The sequence below is a fragment of the Lampetra planeri genome, chromosome 6 (assembly GCF_965212315.1).
Source record: "Lampetra planeri chromosome 6, kcLamPlan1.2.h2, whole genome shotgun sequence".
Lineage (NCBI taxonomy): Eukaryota > Metazoa > Chordata > Hyperoartia > Petromyzontiformes > Petromyzontidae > Lampetra > Lampetra planeri.
This window is the reverse complement of record NC_136112.1, coordinates 14728607-14754663: the sequence shown is the minus strand read 5'-3', so window position 1 is coordinate 14754663 and position 26057 is coordinate 14728607. Positions and strand designations below refer to the sequence as shown.

Here is a 26057-nt window from a genome sequence, read left to right as displayed (position 1 = left end):
ATGCCTGCTTTCAATGAGAGAGTAATTGATCACTTTGCTACTTTGAAAGAGAGAAGAGCAAAATTTCAGTATAAGTAAGCAGTGTATTAAGCGAGTAATGTGATGTAAGCAGTGTAATAATAGTGAGTATAGAAACAAACAAGGAGATGTATTGTAAGAGTCACTTTATTTTTCATTAATATTAAAGTAGTGAAGTTGCCTTTACATGCTTAAGCTGTTAATTTATCCATTGCATGGGTGGACCTTATCCTTATCAATCATCCAAACATTTCCCCCCCTGAGAGATTTTGCAGGAGCCGCCACTGTTTGCGTCCCTCTCTCTCCTCGTGGCCGCGAGGATTTTCATCGAGTCCTCTGGTTTTTCCTCCACATTTAGAATAGACACGTGTTTAGGGTATTTGGCTGCAATAAATTTCCACGTGGTAAGGCACTTCGTTGAGCTGTCATTTGTAGACAGCTTCACTTCTGAAAAACAGCTCCATAGCTCAGTGGGCCTTACCTGGTGAAATAAAACGTGTAATGTAAGTAGCAATAGATGTGCAAACATTTCTCCATATTCTAGATTTGAAGTTTTCGTGACTGCAAGGATCCATACTCTTTGTTTTTTTCGATTAAGTCACGTGGGTGAAAAATATAAAATAAAAAATGAAAACAAAAATGTGTTTTCATTTTAATTTTTCGAAAAAATCAAAGAGTATTTCTCCGTATATTTGTGCTTCTACCCATTACTGACCCTTTATGAGAAGCGACAGATGGATGACGGAGATGCTGCACCACGTCAATGCTTCTCGACCTTTATCATTCTACAGCACCCAAACAATAAGTCACTTTGAGGCCCTTTGCCCAGCAGTGGATTGATCATGACCGATGATGACATGGGTGGTGTGTAACATTGTCGTGCAACAGCTGTGGCTCTTTACATTGAAGTGGTTGCGAAGCGCTGCTATCGCGTCCTCTTTGCGTTAGGGGCCGTCGATAAATGACGTCACGCGATTTTGGACGATTTTTGACCCCCCCCCCTAGTCACACGGCGTCACAAAAAGTCAGACCCCCCTTAAATATGACGTCACAAAGCTCTGCCGCCCCAAAATAAAACATGCTTCAAATGGCTTTAAACTATTGTCATTTTAGTGCGTATTTAATGTGGCGCTGCACTCTGATTTTGTAAGAGAAACATTTATTAAAAAGTCTATTTCATTAAGTAGAACGTGTTGTCTATATTGATTCATATTTCTCATCCCCCCCCTCGTCACACATCGTCACACATCGTCACAAATGTCTGACCCCCCTCCCCCTAGGTGCGTGACGTCATTTATGGACGGCACCTTATGAATCACTTAAAATTATGCTAATACTGTAGTGGACTTAATTGCAGTATTTTCAGTCGTCGGCAAGCCCCAGCCTCTGTGAACTTTGAGGCTCCGCCTTGTCACGTGGCCCCACCCATACCCCAGGCTCCGCCTTGTCACGTGGCCCCACCCATACCCCAGGCTCCGCCTTGTCACGTGGCCCCACCCATACCCCAGGCTCCGCCTTGTCACGTGGCCCCACCCATACCCCAGGCTCCGCCTTGTCACGTGGCCCCGCCCATACGCCAGATGGCTCCGCCTTGTCACGTGGCCCCGCCTATATCCCAGGCTCCGACTTCCTGCAGTGGTGGAGGCGGTCTCTGAGGTCTCAGCGGCGTTCGTCTCCCTCCCCCCCTCTCCACCACCCTTCCCCTCGCCTTTGCGACCGCTTCGGAGCTGTTGCGGATTGCTGGCTGTTGTTGCTGCCGCGACGTGAGGCTTTGCAGTGCAGGTGAGGGAGCGAGGCGGCTGAGCGGTCCGCTCAAAGACACTCTCGGGGAGTTTATTTTTGAAAGTCCGCGGCGGTGATGCTAGTTGCGGGGCCTCATCCGAGGCCTCGGTCTCGCCTGGACGCTCCGACGGGACTTGGTGGAGGCTCCCCCGGCTTGTGGTTCTAGTCGAGGGTCGGTGGAGGGGCAGTGTACTCTTGCCTGGCCGTGCGCCGGTTATAACTGTTATAATAGTTTTAATAATATAAAAGTTATAATAGTGTAGTTATTGGGATTCGGTCTGTAGTGGCATCCAGTCAGGAAAGCGTCACTGAGTCGGTACACTAAGGGGAGTCGCGCGTCGGATAATACTGTATTTTAAATAAGCATTTTTCTGATTGTTTAGAATGTTTAATTTAATTGTTGAGTATTAATGTGATGGCGCTGTGAGTGGCAGATTTGTGCAAGATAGGCGCCACGTACGTAAACCAAAAATAATCGATTCCCAACTGTTAATATTTTCTGTGTTTTTATAAATCTGACCATGGATGCACCGGCAGGTAATTCTAATATCGTTGACATTGTTAGAGCATTTATCCAGGACAGCGAGAGCACCGGGGATAATCTTTTCGCAGGAGCAGCTGTGGAGCGTTAAGTTTAGGTACCCTGTATAGCGTTTAGTTTCTATAATGCTGCAGTGATTTTATTCCGGTTGATTACATGAGCACAGAAAAAAAACGAGTCTTCGCCGATTCTTGTTGATGGAAACCGGAATACCCGGAGAAAAAACCCAACGTGCGAGTTGTATAACACTAAGATCTGCACAGACGGGTTCACGATCCCACTTGCCGTCGGTAGCTTCAAAGGTTTACTTTACTTGATACAGCTGTCGTGGCTGTGACGGTACCACCTGAAGACGGAAGCTTGTGTTGCCTCCGAAACGTCGTGATTTTTATTTTATTTTTATTTCGTAATGTTTTTACCTACGTGACTTTACCGAAAAAAACCTAAGAATAAGCTTCAAAGGTGTTACGAAGAAGGCGTACAGATGGGATCGTCATGAGAGCTAGTACTAGCGGCTGCTTGGCTAGTTGATGGGCGTCAAGGGTTAGCGAATAGGTTGGGGTAGTGAAAGTGCTCGTGCCTAGTTGTTTTGGGTCAATTTGGAGGGCTCATGCACGTGGATGGATATGGCATGTTGATAAGCGTCAAAGGGCAAAATTTGTACCAGTGCTGGCAAGTTGATTGGGATCAATGGGAGGGCTATTACTCGTGGCTGATTGGTTGTGATTAGGAGTACAATTATTATCAACTGGGTGGGATAGTCACCCCCACTTAGGAACTCCTTGCCTCACTTATCTGTTGCCACGAATGTAATTTTGATTTATTTGGCCACTTTTCCATCACGGTGTTTACAGTGCAAACACGCACTGGTTAAGTGGCTACGGTTAACTTGTGCTCTGGGTGAGTTGGAGAAATAAATTTAAGTTAGTGTTTATCTTACATTTTATTTCTGTGAACTTGTTGAAAGGAATGTTCTGTGTGTTATGGTGAGAGCCCTATTAGAGCAGGACTGAACCAGCTGTTCGGAGGACGGCTGTGCAGTGTGTTAAGTTTAGGTACCATATATTTAGTTGCATTCACAATGCCGCATTGGTTTTTATTTCAGTCGAGAAAAATTATACTCCTCATATACCAAGCTATGTTGAATTTATTAAACTTGTAAGTTAAAGTGTCTCCCCGCTTATATGAGTGTGGCGCATTGCTCATCTGTGTTGGCATTCCTGAGCCAGTGGTAGACATTCATCATTTAACAGCAGGGTCCAGCCTCTGTCGGACAATCACTATAAACAGTGGTATTCGATTTATGAGCACCAGGGAAAATATGGACTCACTGAACTCTTGACCACATTTTGAAGCTATAGCGTTACATTTATTAGTCAAATGCTTTGCCACATCGTGACATGACCAGCTAGGTGAGGACATTCTAATACAACACCACACTGCCATAGAAATAAAAAGCAGTTTGTAAATCCTGAGGACACAAGTGGTAAAAGCCCAGCTAGATCAGACTGACCCATCACCACCATAATTTAAGTGCGTGGGGATTATTCGGAATTTCTGGGCCAATATTGCATATCCTGGGTGGGTGTCCCTTGAAGGGTATTAGTGGAGGAAGAGCAGAATTCCCAAAATGGCTTGCTCCCAAAAGTTAGGGAAACAGCTCTTACCGGTATTACTTAAATTATCTCACCCATGTGTTAATCCTCCTTTAGCAGGCAGTTAAATGAGCACCACTTGATGGGAGTTTGACAGTGGCTGCTGTTAAATCTTGACTTAAAGCTTTCATGACTGCAGGAGTTCATATTCTTTGCGTCTTTCGGTAAAGTCACTTAGAACAAATTTGTAAAAACAAAATTGTTCTACGTGACTTTACCGAAGAACCCAAAGAATAGTGGCTGCTGTGTGAAATTTGGACTTGCACTTGTGGAATATCCCTTTTCGGGCTCAGGACCAGCAGAAGAGATGAGCGCTGTGTAGTGCTCTAATAATATGTGGGTTTAAACAGATTTACATTAAACTTGCTATTTAAAAAATGTGGTTACTGGACTGGTAATTGTTATCTTTTGAGTTGCCGCTCCTGATGTTCAACCACTCTTATGGGGCATGATCAATGTCCTTTTAGATAAAGATGTTCCTCTAACCTATAGAGGTATGCCCTATGGAGGCACTAATCAAGTTTGTTGGTGGAAAGTAATTTGGGTATGTAGGAACGTATCTTGATTCATACTAAGAACCTATTCAGATAAATGCGATATAATTAATGGGTTTAGTGAAAGGCAGTTGACATTAATAATCATAATAAAAACAGCCAAATCAACTTTTCTGCTGGTTTCCCCTCATCACAAAGTAGCTCTCACGTTCTATATTTGAAGCTTTCGTGACTGCAAGGATTCATACTCGTTGGTTTTTTCGGTAAAGTCACGTAGGTAAAACAATTAATAAAATAAAATAAATGAAAACAACTAAATTAAATCACGACGTTTCATAGGCAACACAAGCCTCATCAGGTGTAAAATGGTACAGCAAAATAACTCTCGCTCGTTATTTTGCTGTGCCTTTTTCGCTACAGTTATTTTGCTGTGCCTTTTTACACCTGATGAGGGAGGAGGCTTGTGTTGCCTCCGAAACGTCGTGATTTCATTTAGTTGTTTTCATTTATTTTATTAATTGTTTTACCTGGTGTAAGTATATGAACAAGGATACATGCAGGTGCAAGGCTCCAATGCGCAAAATGAATTGTACATTTATGAAAATAACAAAACAAAAACGATATCACCATGTCAATCCACTGCTCGATGAAGTACTGATTCAGATGTGACTCTACACTGATTGTTAGTCACGGCCAGGGATCGAACTTTGTCTGCCACGTTCACAGAGCCGATGCACAATTGCGCTAATGACTGCGCCACTACTCTCAGGAAAACTAAAGTCATACAAAGCTATATGTAAAACAATATTACAAATTACGTGCACTTTAGGGACTACAGCGTTATAATTATAAGTAACATTAAACTGACAAATGGCAAGGCTATAATGCAGGAGTTCTTGAAGGCACTGTGAAATGACTGTAAATGAGAGTGCAAAAGGTGGTATACCCCTGTAATTCGCCATTCTGGTCGATCACTCAACCCAACATTCCACCTCAAGATTCCACAGCTGCAGTTGCTTGCACTCGTGAAGGTGCCGACATGTGTAATTTGGTTTGATGAAAGACTTTGTGGACCATTGAATACGAGCACATGGAAGCTTTTAAGAACAGTAAAAAAAATTAATGTGCCTAGATCCTAAGCCAGGTTTCCAAGTGTTCTCTGTCCGGTTACTACTGACTGCATAATATATACAAACGAGTGCAGCCTAGTTCAAAGTTCTGGCATTTGTAAAGACAGTATTTATACTACTATAATGAGCCAATAATGTCTGTGTGTCCTGCACGTGACTACACTCCACGTCGGCCAGCCCCCTTCATTCATAATCATGAACAGGTAATGTCACTCCACCTCGAAGAGCCCCCCTCATTAATAATCATGAAGAGGTGATGTCTTCCAAATGGACACCCCACCTCCATTAATAATAATTAGCGGGTGACGTCACTCCACATGGGGGGGCGAGGCGCCTCCTCCCCCCTCCTCAGCGTTAACTTACAACCCTCACAACAAAGGCAGAACCCTCGCGTCATGCGGTCTCCGTAACTCTGTTATTGAGAGATAGAAGTAAAAAGGATGTCATGATGAACAAGGGATTATAACCTTGAAATTAAATAAGTCTTTGTCATCGCGGCCTTGCAAATTGCACACGAATTGATGCAATGAAAATGACGTCGCGGTCTGCTTTTCGCTTGAAATTTTCAGATTTACTGAAATACACCCGTCCTTGAACGGGCAAAAGGCTAGTATATATAGTTATTGGCATGCAGAGAATGGCTTCTTTTAGAGTTTAAAATGGCATCTAGTGTTGTGTGAGAGATGCCTAATGAAGTAACTCCAGAAGTAGCTCTGTAGGATCTTTCGTCCATGGCTGTACCCCAATGTGATTCCCTATTGACTCTGCATCTGTGACTCAAGGCATGATGGGCCATATAAATGGTCACACTTTTTTTAAAATATATTTTTAAAAACGAACTAAACTGCTTTTTATATTCTGAAAAATAAACCGTACATTCTGTAAACACAGTTGAAACGTACATTTTTAAAATTGCAAACAACTTATACATGCGCTCAGTTATCTGGTAATTACAGATTTTTTTTCACGGGTCACACTTCCAACCCAATTGGTTATGAGGTGGCCAGGAATGGCAGTGTAGCAAACAGCTTCTTCAACCCATCTCTGCAGACGTTTTAAGTGTGAACTTCTCATGCATGGATTTAATTTGAATACTGTGGTTTCTTGATATTTACAAAATAATCATGAAGGAAATTCTCCCAACACCACAAGAGTATTGATATATTCAGTGAGTTCGCTGATTAAAGAATTATGGTTAGTATACATGTTAATTTTCTTTGTGACCTGGTGGTGCTCTTATGTTGTTGGAATTGTTGACTCACAAATTACGAGGTAGGTTGCGTGTTCAAATCCCAGTCAGAGGTGACCTCAGACAATTTTCTTTGAGATTGATAAAACGAATACCACATTGTGGAATGCCAAGAGTAGTACTTTAGGTAAAAAGGTGCTTGTCATGGGAATGTAGAATTTATACTTGCAGATATGTGTGCTGCCCCATTGGTAATTTGAGCGGGGAGGTACTTAAGTTACTGCAGTGCTATAACGTGTATTTTCATAATGCGAATTGGATATAATGCGATGAATGTATTAGGGAACACCTTTTTTTATAACGCGGATGTCAATTGTATATAACGCAATTGAGAGGAACGAGGTTGTACGTATGCCTCGGCGTAGCATCACACAAGGCAGAATGCTGCTGAATGCTTCTAGATGCTACCTACACGCCTCGGTGTTAGTTGAGCTTGCGTATGCATCTCAGGTGTTATTGTGGGCTGTGCTTTACCCTATATTATATAGTATTTATTACAACGCAATTTTTCCACAACCCAGTGTTCTTCACGAACGCAACTACCGTGTTATAGGAGAACAATTTCCTCCACAGGTGTGCCAACAGCACCGTACCAAAAGCATTATTTATTCAATCACATGCCTCACTTGCCTGCACTGTCTGCTTGTCACAAAACCTTTGCAATGTTTCACTGCACGTGGCATCATAAGAATCCAGGAGTGACTGTGAAAGCCTCGGTTTTGGCTCTCGTAGATGCCAAGTTGGCACATTTCTATGCGGTTGGACTGCTGCTTAGCGACAGAGCAGCAATCGAGCATTCTAACAACGACGTAGTGTTGCATTTGCCCATGAAAATAATTACGAAATAGTCGTGTGCTGTCAAGTCAATGCCTTATTCCCTGTTCAGCCAGGCGAGATATATTATACAGTAGTATTATTTCTGCGAGATGTCTGGGCAACTGCCTGTGAAAAGGAAATAAATTCAGTGGACCTTAACATGGTTTTTGGTGCTTTTGGTTAATCCTGAGCCAGGGGAGAGAACTATGGCAGAGACCAGTCTCTGTAGAATGGCCACAGTTTATTTCGCTCAAAAATGGTACACATTTTATCGACCCCCCTTAGGGATGATGACTATGCGATTGGTCAACGTCTAACTCGGTAAACTCCAAGTTGGCTATTGGATTGTCGAGGATAACAGCACAGGATATGAATTAAGCTGGGCAGCGCAGTGTTTATAGAGCACTCAACTCACAATCAGAAGTTGCGAGTTAAAATTCACTTGGGAGTTGTAGTTTCACCTAGTTGAAGTTGGACTTGAGAAACATTTTCTGTTGCATTCATAATGACTACCACTTTTAAGCCGATACAGATTTTCTTATTATGAGACTGGCCCCTGCCAATGAAATTGTATAATATGAATAAAGTATTCATGAAAGTGGATGGAATGGTCCCCACCAGGGGAGTGTAGATTTTCTATCACATGCTCAGGACTCTCGATGAAGATGACTACCATTCAATGCTTGTTGACAGCTTTTTCCCTTTTGTTACAATTCCTGAAAAAAAATGTGCCAATGTCTCCACGGCCAATTCTTGTGACTGATTCTCGCCTTGACTTTGCGTGCGCAGCAATGCTGCGAGCGATGGACGTGACGAGCCGATCGAGCGGCGGCGGGGACCCAAACGCCCTGCCCGAGGGCGTGCCTACACCAGCGCGCATGGTCTACATGTCCGAGAAGCATCCACGCATCACCCTGGAGGCCATCAGCGTGCTCCGGCGACACCGCGAGCTCTGCGATGTCGTGCTGGCGGTTCGTGCTCGCACACGCACGCGAACGTTGCCACGACCACCGTCACCAATACCATCATCACACACCGTCGCCACCACCAATAGCTTTATCACAAGCGCCACAAATGTCAACGTCACAAGCACCAGCGGGTAGTCGCAATCCCCAATACCACCATCACAAGATTATATTCTCTTCTCGAATCTCTATAACATCACCCACACAACGGCCACAATTTGAACCACCACCAGCTTTAGCAACACAATATAGCTCTCGTAGCGAGTTGATGGCTTCACCCTGCTCTGCAGTGAATACAATCTCGTCATTGCCCCGTGCTTGTGAATGGAGGAATTAATAGTTGCATCAAAGGAAGGATGTTGACATGATTCCATTGTATATTTGAGATTAGTAATATGGAAAAAATATATTAGAATCTGTCTAATACACACAGAGGATGGTGACTGACTGAAATTCGGCACAAACCGAATCAAGCTTTTGCTAATGAGAGTTCCCAAAAGTTACAGCCTTGAGATGTATTAGTTTTATTCATAGTGGTCAGCTACAAGGTCCAAATAGCTTTAAGTCTCATGCTGAATACTTCTAAATATATGATCTCCGATCAATGAATGAAGTCATTGGCTTCTTGTGACGCATTATGCTGTAGTCAATAAAAAGCGGACAAAACCTGCTTCTCTATTACCAGTGTATATAAATAAGATGGTAAACTTGCACCTTCCACCATTCTATATTGTCTATAATCTTACAAAAGCAATAGCATTCTCGCCTCCCACAGACCCACCTCCCAGTAGAGGAGGCGCAGTGATGGTATCGCACATTCACGCCCCACCAACCCGTTTGTCTTTGGCAGGTGGGCAGCCGCAAGATCTACGCGCACCGCGTGGTGCTGTCGGCGTGCTCCCCCTACTTCCACGCCATGTTCACGGGCGAGCTGGCCGAGTCGCGGCAGACTGAGGTGTCCATCCGTGACGTCGACGAGACGGCCATGGAGCTGCTCATTGACTTTGCCTACACGGCACAGGTGATGCCACCAGCCGTGCACGCAGTGTTGCTGCTTTAGCAGGCTGGGCCATTAATGGACTCTCATCCACTTTAGGAGAGCAAAAGACGTCAACCTTTGTGTTGAGTGTTTAAGGCAGTTGTGTATGACCAAATCAGCCGGGATGCGCCTGATCTTATAGGATTTCTAAACAAAGCAGGGTTATTGAGCCTGGATAGTGCTTGGATACACAGGGGATGGTGGAGGAGCTGCGGGGGTTAGGTGGAGGGGTGGAGTGCGAGGAATATAATACAGGAATCCCACGCGATGCGTTACGGGGTAATGCTACTTTACTCAAAATTACTTAAAGTGAACTTTCATGTTCCACAGACAACGTTAAAACCAGGGTTTGCGTTCCTAGCCAACATAAAAAAAAGAATTACTGTCATAAAGTGTACCAAAATGCATATGCTTGTAAGCTGACATTAATTTTAACTAATAATAAATGCTAATAATTTGAATTTACCAGAGATAGTTGAAAAACTTTCTCATCGAGTCCTCTTGTGGTGAGCGGTGGTGGAGTTATGCAGACGAAGGGGCAGGACCAGCTGCCTATTCTTCTGACGATGAAGCTGCTGCCACAGCTATGCTCACCAGAGGAAGCTGTCTCTCTTCTTAGGCTCTTCCCCAGACCTTCTGGCCTGATGGCAGAACATTTAAAAAAGCATCTGTCGAAAGATAAATGCACAGAATTTTCTTATTCTGCTGGTACAGCTTATAGCTGTGAATGCTACTAGTTAATATCCTGTTAACTGCACAGCTACGTTTTCAGTTTGAATCATCCTCACTGAAGATGTCCATTGCTGCTTCCAAATAAATAATGGGCCCTGATAAGTTTTTAACATTCGTGGTGGTGGTATCATTTTATTGGCCTCACCATGGGACTCAACTCCACCATGACCGACTCCTCCACATTGTCGAGTCCAGCTTCCGCCATGTGGCGGAGGGATTTTCGGTGGTACGCGCTATGCGTGTATCGTGTGGTATAACACCGCAAAATTGTTAGTTTTCACAACGTGCATCCCAAGTTTTCAAATGTAGCCATTTTTTTTCCAGCATTTTGGGGAAGATTACACTCATAAGGAATTGTATTCCCAAATTATTCGACAACGAATTAGCAAAACAATGCATAATGTAGCAATGTATAGCGGGGGATTCCTGTATTATATGGTACACGACACATAGTATACAGTAAGTACATTGTATTTAGTGGTTTATTAGTAACACCCACTACACGCACGAGTATATGTAGTTTAATAAATATACCGTAAAAGGTGTTTTTTACGTTGGGTTTAATTGACTTAAAGCTTTCGTGACTGCAGGAATACATATTCTATGGGTCTTTTGGTAAAGCCACGTAGATAGAAAAAGAATAATAAAATCACGACGTTTCGATCGCAACACAAGCAATCGTATTCAGGGGAGAGAGAGCTGTATCAGAGCTGTATCAGAGCTCTCTCACCTGAAGACGATTGCTTCTGTTGCGATCGAAACGTCGTGATATTTTTTTAATTTTTCTATCTACGTGGCTTTACCGAAAGACCCATAGATAATGGGTTTAATTGGTTTAGCACATGTTCGGCAGTGCATGATACATTTTACATGACATGCAGTGAGGTTATGTAATCTCTAGTCCATTTTAAATGTTATATACGCTTGACAATAATGAGTTCAGACACTGCATCTCTTGCAAGGGAGACCCTGGAAATTTAGATTTACAGTACATGACGAAATATTTTATTATGTTGAATTTCTTTCACACCATACGTAGCCAACCGTGCTAATCATATATGTGTATATTCATTATAGCTGCATGCCATCACAGCTGGAAATGACATTTGTTTGGGGTTTACTTTGACTTGGCGAAGCCACACTGTGCTTAGAGAGCGTGACTCCCAATAAGAAGTTTGTGAGTTCCTATCCCTGTTGGAATTCTACTCGGATTACCTTGCCGCTGGGACCTATAAAATGAGTACCACTTTGTGTAAAGTCGGCAGTTGTTTGGCTCACCCCTGAACCACAGGACAGCAGAATTTCTACAACAAACTAAGGTCCGTAAAACGAGATGAGAATCTCACCGTTCTTGCATTTGAGCAGAACACCGCTTGCTTCTAATGCAGTCTGCGCTGCTGCGATCCACAGATCACGGTGGAGGAGTGCAACGTGCAGGCCCTGCTGCCGGCCGCGTGCCTGCTGCAGCTGGCCGAGATACAGGACACCTGCTGCGAGTTCCTGAAGCGGCAGCTGGACCCCTCCAACTGCCTGGGAATCCGGGCCTTCGCCGATACGCACGCGTGCCGAGACCTGCTGCGCACCGCCGACAAGTTCACGCAGCACAACTTCCAGGAGGTGGCCCTCTGCAGACACACAAGCCAGACCACACAGCCAGGCCACACAGCCACCAAGTCAATGCAGATTCACTCTCACAGCGCACGTTTGGGCCAATTGTACTTTAGGGTGTCGTGTCACGAGCCTAAGTATTCGTTGGTTTCTCTCGCAGAGCAGTGCTGCAAGCTCCCATGTTCGAGGACAGCCCGCAGGGGCGGGATATCACAGAGCTACTTTTGTGGCTTATGATCTGCACCCACTACACACAGCAGAACTAAATATAACGTTCTAGATTTGAAGTTTTCGTGACTGCAAGGATCCATACTTTTTGTTTTTTTCGGTAAAGTCACGTAGGTAAAAAATAAAATAAATTAAAATGAAACAACTCAATTTTTCCACCTTTTTTTCTAGCAACAAAACAGGTTAAGATGTTAAAACACCAAACTGAAACCTTTTACAAGGAATCATGTCTGCATTAACCACAATGCTTTTGGTCAGAATGCAAACCAAAAAATACTCTGATAATATATGCATTGTCTTTGAAACGTATTGGTTCACACCAGAGACAGCTTTCTTTTGAGCCTCGTCTCAAACGGTGTTAGACCAGAGGACGCCTTTTTGACCAGAGGACAATGCATATATTATCAGAGTTTGTTTTTTTGTTTGCATTCTGACCACAAGCATTGTGGTTAATGCAGACATGATTCCTTGTAAAAGGTTTCAGTTTGATGTTTTAACATCTTAACACCTATTATTGGTTCTTTCGGTAAAGTCACGTACATGATGATTGCTTGTGTTGCAATCGAAACGTCGGGAGAATTTGATTGTTTTATTTTTAGAATTTTATTATTTCCCTTCTATGTGACTTTACCAAAAGAACCAATAATATGAATCCCTGCAGTCACGAAAGCTTTAAATCGAAATCTTAACACCTGTTTTGTTGCGAGAAAAAGAGGAAAAACCTATTATCATAGGAGTGTGTCTATAAGAGGCTCTGTTTTATTTGGCTGTGTATTCCTTTTAAAAATATATTTCTGCCACTTTCATTGTGACGTGCAAAAGAGATTGCCGTTCACTTTCATTGTGTTGGTAACTAATTGTGTTGGTGTTAATTTTGTATGTATGTAGTTATGCTCATGTGGGCAGTTGAGGGTACTTGTAATGCAATTATGTGTGTTGCAAGTAGCATGTGTGTGGCTATCAAGGCACGATACTAATCTCCACAAAGGGTAAAGAATCCACCAACAATTTCAGTTTTCTGTGCAATAAACAATTTCAACTCGCAATTTGCGGCACAGTATCCGCTCACTCTCGAAGACAAGAGAGAGCATGACTCTGAGGTGTGAGGAGGAACTATAGACAATCAGGAAGGCAGCAGCCAGGTGGTGAGCTGGCGTGTCAAATGTCTGTGGTCCTCTATATATGAAGGTGTTTTTAGCCAATTAATGTGCTGATATATGTGAGAGGAAACCGGAGCACCTGGAGAAAGCCCACACGTGCGAGGCGACAATACTATCCCATACAGAGGCAACGGATCGAGTCCACATTTTTGCTTTACCGCTTTATCCTGGCGGTAAAGCCACGGTAATTAAGTTGTTGTGACATTTGTGTGATCCACCACCCCTCGACTCCACGGCGCTGGATTACAGGCGTGTACCACCACCACCCAGCTATCAATAGGTGCTCCCTAATAACACTGCCCAGTAATCCAGGCTGACATGAAGCGGGGCATCTGTTCCTTTCGCAGGTAATGGAGAGTGAAGAGTTCATGCTGCTTCCTGCCAACCAGCTAATTGACATCATATCCAGCGATGAGCTAAACGTGCGCAGTGAGGAGCAGGTGTACAGCGCCGTCATCGCCTGGGTCAAATACAACATCCAGGAGCGCCGGCCACAGCTACCCCAGGTGCCTGCCTGTGTGCGCGCTTGTGTAACCGCTGATCGGCGGTTGTGTCCTTCCTAGCCCTCCGCTAGGTACGTGGACGCCCCTAATGTAAAGCCACTGCAGGTTGAGAGTCCCTCCCCATGCTGTGTATTTCGTGGAGGTTACACGACCAGATTTTGCCACGCTCATCAGTACGGGTTAGTTCAGGTGGAGACGAGATGTTTGACCATCATTAGACCTCCTTTGCCATTGCCAAAATATAATAATAGGGTTTTTCCCCTTTTTTCTGGCAACAAAACTGAAACCTTGTTTTACGAGGAATCATGTCTGCATTAACCACAATACTTGTGGTCAGAATGCAAACAAAAAACACACTCTGATAATTTATGCATTGCCCTTGAAACTGATTGGTCCACACCAGAGACGGCTTTCTTTTGAACCTCGCCTCAATTGTTGAGTTTTGTTGCCAGACCAGTTTAGCACAACAGTTGATCTTGCCGCACTGCCATCTGCTGGTATCGTAGCACATTATCACCCGATAACAATCTGTTCTACGTAGCTTGGTCGTCCCTCAGTCAATAAATAAAATAATCACTTCCTGAAACAAAATTTGATGGTTTTATTGTGAGCGTAAGAACCTGTTTTCAATCAAGTATTCAGTACATCCCCACTTAGTAGAGCGGCGAGCTCATGCTTGACAACATAAAAGCACATAAAGCACACATAGTAGCGGTAACTATATCGCTCCGCTTGCTGATCGTAATAGTATACAGTGGCTGCACGACAAAACTGCCCCCCCTCGCGTATGAATGCACAACGTCCACCACTGTCTTAGGGCCACCCACATTGATGAGCACCACCCAAATCTCGTGTGTGCTTTAATAGTGTTATTAACCAGGTAAAATCTTAATGGCTTTTATAGCTTGCTTCTATACCCGCATTCCCAGTTTCTGTAGGCCCCCCCCCGCCGCTCCCAGCGCCAGCATTGTGTCTCACCAGCCGTGTCTCAACAGAAGTCACTCTCTCCCCCCCTACTCCACAATCCCCACCCCCTGCATATCTCCTCCCTGGCTCCTCCCTCCCCCCCCCTCTTTACCTTATATAATCGCTTGTCACAAGCAGCTGTCTTTGCCCACTACAGTAATTTTTGTTTCTTACTGTGGTTGTCCCACCTGATGACGGAAGCTTGTGTTGCTTCCGAAACGTGGTGATTTAATTTAGTTATTTCTATTTTTTATTTTAATTCTTAATTTTTATTTTATTTTTTCACCTACGTAACTTTACCGAAAGAACCAACGAGTATAGTGCCAACAGTGTGTGACTATTCGTCTTGTTGAAAATGTATTACAGTATGGATAGCAGTGAACTAGTATTCTGAAAACGCACTGACGCAATCGCAGCATCCCCACTCCAATTCCTTGCCACACACACGGGGCGCATGGTACTTGATGATAGCCCCTCTCCTATAGGTTAACTCGACCTAAAATGAGTATCCAGTGTTTGTGTTATCACTACTTGGGTAGCAAAGGTGTATGTGTGATGCCAAACAAAAAAGCTCCGCACATGTGTCTAAGCAGCCGGTTTGTCTATAGGAAGGCCTGTGTCTTGTTTGTGTATGGGTGTATCAATCTGGACAAAGTCCCGTCAGTGAATCTCTCTAGCAGGCAATGATACAATCTAATTAAACCATACAATGTATATCTGTATAGCATCTAAATGCAGCTGCATCTCAAGATGCCGTACTTTTGTTATTGCCGTATAAGGTTAAGCGAGGGACCTTCTTCTCCGTGTGTGTGTGCGTTAGTGTAACGGTTATCACGCTAGGCCTCCCCTAGGTCGACTCGGCCTCAAACGAGTACCTGGTGCGGTTTGTAAACATCACCACTGGGGAGGCAAAGGTGCCGGGTGTCGTGTTGGCCACCCACCCCCTCGTATGCCGTGCCGGCCTTCATAGGTGCTCGCGAACAGCACTTGGTCAATGAAAAATAAGAATAGGTTTGACCTTTTCTGGCAATAACACAGGAGGTGTTAAAATGTTCAAACACCAAATAGAAACCTTTTGCAAGGAATCAAGTCTGCATTAACCACAGATATGTGTAGTTAATGCAAAATGTATCTATTTCGTGTTTGAACATCTTAACACCTGTTTTATTGCCAGAAAGGGTAAAACATTCTTATTTTTAATTCATTGATACTGGTAAGCAAGGTCCCATGATAGCGCTTGCTCTAACAGTCTGTTAAAGTCTATACGGGGGATCTTTGTCTTTGTGTAGGTGCTGCAACACGTCCGTCTGCCCCTGCTCACACCCAAGTTCCTGGTGGGCACAGTGGGGACGGACCTTCTGGTGAAGAGTGACGAGGCATGCAGGTAGCCGGCCACGCTGTCACGAGTGGTGCGTGTGTTCCGCGAAACCTACGGGAGGCTGCCATGCCAATTTCCGCGTCGTCGGCTGAACAGGATTCTCAGAAAATCACAAATGTTGGAATACATTTTCTGTGAACATAAAAACCATCACCTTGGCAGGAAGGTGATGTATTGTTTCCGCGGTCACTGCCGTGACTTCTTCGTGCTCAAGTGAGCAATGGGGCTTGAGCTCACCTCGTTTGAAGGCAGAGCCAGTAGTCGGTATATCACATTCGGAATCAGAATCTTTAATTAGACTGGAGGAATCCGATGAGCTTTAACGCTCTTCTTAACAGACGTCCAGTTTGGGTCGGTCTATTGTGCATGCCAGTCTCTACATGGGATCACCACTGTGGGCATACCACAAAACGGTACGTGCTGTATCCATGGTGGAGGAAAGATAGGCTGAGTGGACCCTGGAATTTGATGTAATACTTGAATATCATTTAATTACACCTACACAATGGTACTACTCAAAATAACTAGGAGAGTCAGGAATGCAGATGCATAAATTTTACACTCCTGCGAACATGTACACTCACAATGATACCGTAATTAAATACAATCACAGGTTTGTTTTCCTGCTACTGACAAGAAGGATCTACGTTTTTTGACCAAGAAGGGAATACTTCCCAAAGAAGGCAAGCGAGCTTGAACGATGAAATGAAAAAAAATAACTTATAATTTCAACAAAAATAAACTACACATTCCACCCACTTCTATCATTATTCTGGGCTATCCATTCCCCCGGCTTGGATAGACCAGTTTGAGGCATGGCTGTAGACTTCTTCGGGTCATATTCTTAGTCTCAGCTCAGCCCTGGCTTAACATGGCTCAGTTCAGGCGTGTGCTGCTGAGTTGCTTCCAGAGACGCATTAGCGGCTCATCATCCATGGCTTGGCGCAGGAGGAAATCTTGAGCATGGCTGGGATCGTGCTCAAAGGCCGGCTCGAATTAAGCACGTGGATTTGAGCCATGGCCTACTTGAACCAGAGCCAAGCCTGGACTGAGCCTTGACTAGCATTATGGGACTTTTACAGTGTTAATTATGGCTCAGTTTCACATTAGAAGATTGTGGTGACCCACACGAATCATAACAAAGGTACAGGACTCTCCCACAAAAAGTTTCCGCATTGTGCATTTTTTGCATTTCCGTTTCTCATTAATACTCATATAAACGTACAACTTTATGCGATGAACACTGCACTTTCCGTCGTTTTCATGCAGGGGGCGCTGCAAACCTACACTTCATGACATTTAGTCCCGCATTTTCCAGAAATGTCGGCTAGCAACGCAACCCCTGATTTTAACATTATGTTTATGGGAACTTAGAGCTCGCTTTAAGTACTTTTGAGTTAAGTAACATTTCCCAGGAACGCATCCCTTATGTATCGCGGGGGATTCTTGTATTATGCTTCTCCCCCTCCACCATCCCTCGTTTATTTGTGCCGTGCGCTGCATGCATTAATGTTTTGTTGTTTTTCTCTGTTCGCCGCTCAAGAGACCTCGTGGATGAAGCCAAGAACTATTTGCTTCTGCCCCAAGAAAGACCACTCATGCAGGGCCCCCGCACGAAACCCCGCAAGCCCATCCGCTGCGGGGAGGTGCTCTTCGCAGGTGAGCTGTTATGGAATGTGCGCAGGTGCGGGAGGTCGTGGGTTCGATCCCGACCATGATACCTGCTGTATATTCAGAGTTTGCATGTGTCTCTCCCCCCTGTGGTGGCGTGGATTTTTCTCCAGGTCCTCCAGTTTTTCCCCTGCACATTTAGAAACATGTTTTTGGAATATTTGGCTGCTGTAAATTTCCACATGATTAGCCACTTTGAGCTATCATTTGTGGCCAGGTCGCTTCTGAAAAAGACCTATACAGCATCGTGGGCCTTAGCAGGTAGTATTTAAATAGTTTGTTTAGTTTAATATGTGTTTGCTAACAGAAATTACCTCAACAGTCTGTTAAGGCTACAAGGGGATCTTTTCTCCCTGTCCATCACCGTGCAGTGGGTGGCTGGTGCAGCGGCGACGCCATCTCCAGTGTGGAGCGCTACGACCCGCAGACCAACGAGTGGCGCATGGTGGCCTCCATGAGTAAGCGGCGCTGCGGCGTGGGGGTGGCCGTGCTCGATGACCTCCTCTATGCCGTGGGCGGCCACGATGGATCGTCCTACCTCAACAGTGTGGAACGGTGCGTGCGAGTGAGTCGGCGGGGCGATTGAGGGACGTATGCGCGAGTGCCTCTGTGGGGAGCGGTGGCGGTTAGCGGGCCGCGCTACGAACCCGGTGACCCGAGTTCGTTTCCCAATCACGGCCAACACCAGTGATGATTATCTGAACCGGTTTTGGGCGTCCCCTAGGTATTCTCAGTCTCAAATGAGTATGTGGTGTGGTGTGGTGTGTAAACATCGCTACTCGGTAGACAGACAAAGGCGGCCAGGCGTGGTGCTGGCCACCCACCCCCTTGTGTGCAGTGCCGACCTTCATAGGTACTCGCTAGGAGCGCTTGCCCCAACAGTCTGTTCAGGCCATTCTGGGGATCTTTGGTGGATGAGTGAGTGCTTGAGGGATGTACGTGTGAGTGCTATGGTGAGTGATGTATGATTGTAAGGCGCGGACCCCTCAGGGCGTGGAGGTATCCATGAGACGCCGGCAGGCGATCTTATCCTGCGAACGCAGCCACGCTGAGTAAAGGTTGCTTTATGAGTTTGTGAGTAGCTGAGTGCTGCTGAGTGCTGCTGTGAATGAGTGGATGATGTATGATTGATAGTGTACTGCTGTGTGAGTGCTGCTTTGCTTATGAGTGATTGTGTGCTGCTGTGTATGTGAAGGCTGACCCACAGCACTCGTGTACAGACCTGAAATAATGAACTGCTGCTTTTGATTGTGATGTTTTCTCAAGTTTTGCCATTGGTCTCCATGTGCGATGCACATAAAACACAGACTTGGCCACGAGCATGCATCATAAATCTATTCCACACACCTCCACCTGCTCCTCTTCTCACCTGAGCTTGCACTTGTGCATACTAATCCATGCATGCACATGTGCACGGGCATTTCCACAATTTTGACGATTCCGGACGTACATTTCAGACACTTCAAAGATGCAGATAATTGTTAGTATAAATCGTTCAGTGGCTTTTCACTTGGCCATAAGTATATCAACTAATTAGGACTCTTCATTCACATACACATAATTTGTCCACTGTTTTTTTAGTACGAGATAAATGCTCATAATGCCACGGGCTCGGATGTACTCGGACAAACTAACGTTTTCATAAATTATTTGGTGGAGCGTCAGCATTGGCAGTGGTGCACAAGCACAGCAAGGAAACTAACACTTTCGTCAATAACACTCTGGCCTTAAACGTATATATGTATAATAGGCAACGTTTCTGGCGATGTGCCTTCTTCATAGCAATTATGGCGCCACGGTAGCAAGATGTTAACTACCTTACCTGGTATACAGGAGCTCATAGGTTCGATCCTCACCCTGACACCTGTATATTTGGAGTTTGCATATTCTCTCTTTGGCCACGTGGATATTTCTCCGGGTCCTCCAGTTTTTCCCCTCCACATTTAGCAACGTGTGTTTAGAGTATTTGGCTGCAATAAATTTCCACGCAATAAGCCACTTGGTTGGGCTATCACTTGTGCCCAGGTCACTTCTGAAAAAGAGCTACATAGCTCAGTTGGTCTTATTTAGTAAAAAAAAAAGTCTATAGTTTAGTTTTCGCCATTGTATACATTTCCTTCAACGCACGTGCTATGAAGAAGGGCCATTTTCCGAAACGTCAACCATTACAGGCAGACCTCACTTGGCGTGATAACGTAGAACTATATTTGAAGCTTTTGTGACTGCAAGGATTCATACTCTTAGGTTTTTCGGTAAAGTGACGTAGGTAAGTAAAAAAAAAAACTAAATTAAATCACGACGTTTCGGAGGCAACACAAGTCTCCATCTTCAGGTGGGACCGTCACAGCTAAATTTGCTGTATCAGGACTTGCCTCCGAAACGTCGTGATTTAATTTAGTTATTTTTCATTCATTATTATTTTATTTTATTATTATTATTTTTCTACCTACGTGACTTTACCGAAATAACCTAAGAGTATAACTTCGAACGTTGATTCGTTATAGTGCTCTTAGTCCTGGAGAACATTTTACGAAAACATTTTCTATCAATATATCTAAATAGCGCTGCTTAGAAGTGAGAACACGCGGCAGCGCCGGCCGAGGAAACGTACCCCCACTCCCTTTATTTGCTCAGCCAATGAGAGCGACGCACGCGCCGAGCCAACCAGACCCCACTGCCCGCGCTTCGATTATCACGATTTGTGATCGAATGCTATTAAAGTGTGTTTAGCCAGTCCATGAGACCAGGACAGAGTCTCAGGTGCCACCGAAGAGGAACTTTACAGAAATTTAGACTGAGGGGGCATCACTAAGAACCCAGATTGGTAGCACAGGAGCTCCATCCGTGTCTCCCATCGCTGCCTTCTAGGAGTACAGTAGAATGCATTTGTAAGTATAGTGCAAAATAATACTAATGCCATTTATATAGTGCTTTTCATCAAGGATCTCTTAGTGCTGTACAGGACACAGCAGCAGAATATATTCTGGATAAACATTTTACGAAGACATTTTTAAAATCCATTTACTAAATGAACTAAAAGTGTAATGAGCGGAGGCATATATAAATAGGTTTTAAGACGCATTTTTAAAATGTCCACAGACTCTGAGATCATGATATATCTTAGAAGAGCGTTCCATAGCCTGGAGGGGCTACACGAGAAAAATCTCGGTCACCCGTAGACTCGACCTGGGGATGTAGAGAAGGTCTGCATCCCCAGCGTGTTAATGTTGTCGGCTGGGGCAAGATGTTTGATTGCTTTGTAATTTAACAAAAGGATTTTAAACTGTATTCTATGTGAAACTGGAAGCCAGTGCAGGGAAGAAGAAGAAGGTGTTCTGGTTAACACCCCAGCAGCCGCATTCTAAACATGTTGCAAATTGATCAGCACCTTCTTAGCCACGCCAGCGAGTAAGACATTCTGTCGTCTATACGAGATGAGATGAAGGCACGGAGCAGATTTTTTGCATCTGAAGCAGAAATAAGGGATTGGATACGGGAGATATTCTGAAGATGGTAAAAACTAAGTCTCGGTGATATTTTTATACTGATGTTCTTATAATACTGATGGCTTAATGAAGTATTATTTTTATTTAGGAAATAATGTTTACCACCTGTTTTATTATTATTAGCGCTATTACCAAGGCCCTCGTATATTGCTTGTATGAAATAAGTATATACAATGGTATAATGACCCCTATTAGCGCCGAGTCCGTTTGCACTCACTTCTCCAGGAACGCATCTTGAGCGCTAAGCAAGTGCTGCCTGTCCATGCATTTAGTTTCATGTGTGTCAAACCGTTAACTTATTTAATAAATAAGCATTTTGTCCTGATAACTATATGTAACTAGCTTCAATACGAGGCCCCATATGTATGGTCAGGATGATATTTTTTTATTTAGTCAGTAAAAAAGATAAAAGTTCAGCCCTGCAGTCGCTTGCGAATGTTACCGCTGGTACAAGGGCCTCACCAAGAGGGCGCGCTAGAAGAGCCCCCCTCTCTATAGGCTAATTAGGGGGTTGGTAGTCTTCCCCTGCTGGTGAGACGTCTTGGAATCGGTGGGGCGAACACCCACGCTGTTTTCCGTCCCGCACGCGACCTGCCGATCGACTTTACCCAGTGAAACGTGACGGTGTGGTCGTCTAATCGGTGGAGCTGCTCTCGCGCAGGTACGACCCCAAAACGAACCAGTGGAGCAGCGACGTGGCGCCCACCAGCACGTGCCGCACCAGCGTCGGCGTGGCTGTGCTCGCCGGATTCCTGTACGCCGTCGGCGGACAGGACGGAGTGAGCTGTCTAAACATTGTCGAGAGGTGCGTACTCGTGCATGTGTGTGTTTGTGGAGCGGTTCGCGTGCCCGCTGCGTTAAGATCCCGGCGACCTGAGTTCTATTCCCGAGGTCGACAGAGACTCAAATGAGTAGCTGAAGAGATGTGTAAATATCACCACTCGGGAGACAAAGGCGGCCGAGTGTGGTGCCGGCCACCCACTCCCTCGTGTGCCATGCCGACTTTCATAGGTGCTTCTCGCTAACGGCACTTGCCCCAACAGTCTGATGAGACTATATGGGGCAGATGTTTGTGTGCGTTGATCTGATCTCCCCGTGTGCATGTGTGAATCTCTGTATGTGCACTCATCATTAGATATGACCCCAAGGAGAACAAGTGGAGCCGGGTAGCATCTATGAGCACGCGGAGACTCGGGGTGGCGGTGGCTGTCCTCGGGGGACACCTGTATGCAGTCGGGGGCTCAGACGGGACATCGCCTCTCAACACTGGTCTCTCTCTCATGCCCATCTGGCTCACACAGCCAATGTTGAGTGTTTATGTTGTTGTTTCCTTTGGTGTCGCCCCATTCAAGAGCCTGTGAAGGTACATTACGCATGGCCGTGTGTGTGTGTGTGCGTGTGTGCAAACAGTGGAGCGATACAGCCCCGCCGATAACCGGTGGGCGCCGGTGCCGCCAATGGGCACTCGGCGCAAGCACCTGGGCTGTGCTGTTTACCAGGACTGCCTGTACGCGGTGGGTGGACGCGACGACACCACCGAGCTGAGCTCGGCGGAGCGCTACAGCCCCCGCGGAAACACGTGGAGCCCGGTCGTCGCCATGAGCTCGCGTCGGAGCGGAGTACGTTCCATACATCTGTGCCGCCGAACGAACGTCGTGTCCCTCCGTCCTTTTGCTTGTCTGCCCCTCCACGAGTACCTGGTGCGGTGTGTAAACATCACCACTAGGGAGACAAAGGCGGCCGGGCATGGTGCTGGCCACCCACCCCCTTCGTGTGCTGTGTTGGCCTTTATAGCTGCTTGCTAACAGCACTTGCCCCAGAAGTCTATTTAGGCTATCGGGGAATCTTTGTCTCTTGTCCATATATTCATCCATCCCTCTGTCCATGTGTCCCTCCCTCTGTCTCGCTATCCATACATTTGCCTTTCCGTCCAATTGCTCGTTCCACTGATTTTAAACCAGCGAGTACTATACAACAGAATAATGATTAATAATAAAGTGCTTTTGGTGTTCGAGCCATTCTTGTAGCAGATTCCAATAAATGTTTTTTTGTTTAATGCACTTGTAGTATTAACCAGTGGCCACAGCCCTAGAAACATGAACCTCTGTTTTCTTACAATCTTAAAAACTACAGCTCTGCACACAGTATGCTGTAGAGCACAGTTAACTTCCAGGCAAGCTGCCAATTTTGAATTGAGCAGCGCATAACACCTATTTCCTTATACATTTATTATTGGCGCAAACACAACTTGGGAGTGTTTTCACTCCGAGCTGCTATATATCGAACATTCAGTGTCAAAGCAGCTAATGCTGCAGGTGTGTGCAACAATATTGCTGTGCTCAAATAAGATTGTGGTGATGATGATAATGATGATGACGTTGGGTGCAGGTGGGCCTAGCCGTGGTGAATGGACAGCTCATGGCCGTCGGAGGGTTTGATGGAACCACCTACCTCAAAACCATCGAGGTGTACGACGCAGAGGCCAACACGTGGAGGTAGGCTTGGCACAGGGGGCCTGCATGGGTAGTTGGTTGTTCGGGTGGTGGTGGTGATCCTGGTGGTGTTGTTTCTGTAACGCTGGCTGTGGTGATGAGTATGGTGGTGCTAATGAGATCTGTTCTGATTCTCTTGTATGATTGTACATATGTACGTTGAGCTTCTTTCGCACCGTACGTAGCCAACCGTGCTAATTGGAGGTGCGGCGGAAGCACAACAAGCAGAACATAAAAAGCAGTTCTAAAGAAATGAGTTTTCAATCCGGATTTAAACGTTCATAGCTCCAGTGGCTTCCTAATATCGGAAGGAAGAGCGTTCCAGACGGCAGCAGAAGCGCATCTGAAAGCGCGCGACGTGGTGACCGTCGTCTTTGCTCGATGGCTATTTTGACGTTGCCTTTGGCCAAATCACATGGAAAGTGCCCGATTTAATCCGATCTTGGAAGCTGAGCAAGTATGAGACTGGATAGTGCTTGAATGGGTGACCACTCTGCATAGTAGGTGATCACTCATCTGCAGTGGGCAGGAGAGGGCAGTGCAGCACAATCTATTGTTGTACTGTATTATATGCTCCCATGTCTCTCCTACCTGCCGTCAACCCACACTGACCAACTCGGTGAAGTCTGGTAAAATGGCCCTTGTGCAGAGGCTTTCATCCAGCAGTGGATTTTACAAAAGGGCTGTACGTGAATAAGTGTGATCCTGAAGGCATTGATGATGTTTCTAAAGGTAGCGTTGCTCGTATGGGTGTTGATTATCGCGGGTGTTGTGATGACGGTGGTGCTAATCCTGGCGAGGTTCACAACAGCATTGATGCTCACGGTGGTGATGCTGGTGTTGCGTTTCAGGTTGTATGGAGGCATGAACTACCGCCGCCTTGGAGGAGGGGTTGGAGTGGTTAAGATGACGCAGTGTGAATCACACATTTGGTAGCAGAAGACGCGGCGCGCTCCGTGTCCGCGTGCAGTCCACGTGCTCCGTCGAAACACGCACGAACACATGTGCACACAGGCACATGCACGCTTTTTTTTAATAAGTGCACATCGATACTTTTTGAAAGGGAGTCCAGGACCTATCCTGGTGGAAGAGCTTTATTTATTCTGGCAACACAGTGACGTGTGCATGTAGCGAACAAGATTAAAAAAGCTCTACTGAGTTTTCCCTAAACCATCTGTTGTGCTTTTTGGGACCCCCTTCTCGACCCTTTTCAACCTCCACGGACCTCTACACACATCGGGCCCCTCTGCCTTCAAGGGGTCTTAAAACGGGGGGCCCCTCTTTCAATTAGAATTTTGCCTGCGCCTTTACCCTTGAATTGGCGATCAGCCAGCTGGACCGCTCGGCGGCTGGACCGCTCGGCGATCAGCCAGTGACACGGGGGGGTGGGGGGGGTGGAGCTTGTGCTCATCCCCGTCAAGAGCCGCTATGGTTGAGAGCTGGCCAAACAGCAGAGCCCTTGAACTCTGTATGTACATATGTTGAACTTCTTTCGCATCGTACGTAGCCAACCGTGCTCATCGGAGGTACGGGGGAAGGACAACAAACTGAATAGAAAAATCAGCTCTCAAGAAATTAGTTTTAAATCTATATGATTTAAAAGTGCACAGCTCTAGTGGATTCCTAATATCGGAATGAAGAGCGTTCCAGACGGCTGCAGGAGCGCATCAAAGAGCTTGCGATATGGTGATCGTCTTTGTTCGATGGCTAGCCAAAAGGTTCGATGGCTAATACGAAATGGGCGGTATGCCTTTCGCCGTCCCTAGATAACACGCATCAGACTCGATGCATTATTTATGCAATTAAAAAAATCCGGTGTGACTGTCGCTCCAGCGAGCCCGGGGTAGCGCTCCTCTTCGTTGGCGATAGTCGGGAAAATGTCACACTACTATGATGATGATGAGGGGTTCAGTCGACTACGAACTGGGATTTGAACTTGCAACCTTCCAATTGCGAGTGGAACACTTTGCTGTAGCTTGTAGGAATGTATGCTAAACATCGGACATCAGTGATCCGGTCAGTTATTCCGGGGGTTATGAGATGCTGCCGCTGCCACAGCAATGGAACCTGCACTGTGATATGTTACGTTAAAATCGGTCTCCCTTGAGACAACGCCAGGTTGCT

The 26057-nt window shown here is 45.5% G+C and overlaps 1 protein-coding gene across 1 annotated transcript; it reads left to right on the top strand.

The window, feature by feature from the left end:
* The first annotated feature begins 1688 nt into the window (after window positions 1–1688).
* On the top strand, window positions 1689–25103 carry KLHL20 (kelch like family member 20). Its single transcript, XM_078595668.1, has 13 exons — window positions 1689–1800; window positions 8475–8656; window positions 9501–9671; window positions 11832–12038; window positions 13765–13923; window positions 16176–16270; window positions 17808–17923; window positions 18307–18490; window positions 22103–22246; window positions 22577–22710; window positions 22852–23060; window positions 23830–23936; window positions 24785–25103. Exons 2-13 carry the CDS (start codon window positions 8477–8479, stop codon window positions 24867–24869), a joined length of 1791 nt encoding a protein of 596 aa, XP_078451794.1. The 5' UTR covers window positions 1689–1800; window positions 8475–8476; the 3' UTR covers window positions 24870–25103.
* Window positions 25104–26057: the final 954 nt, after the last annotated feature.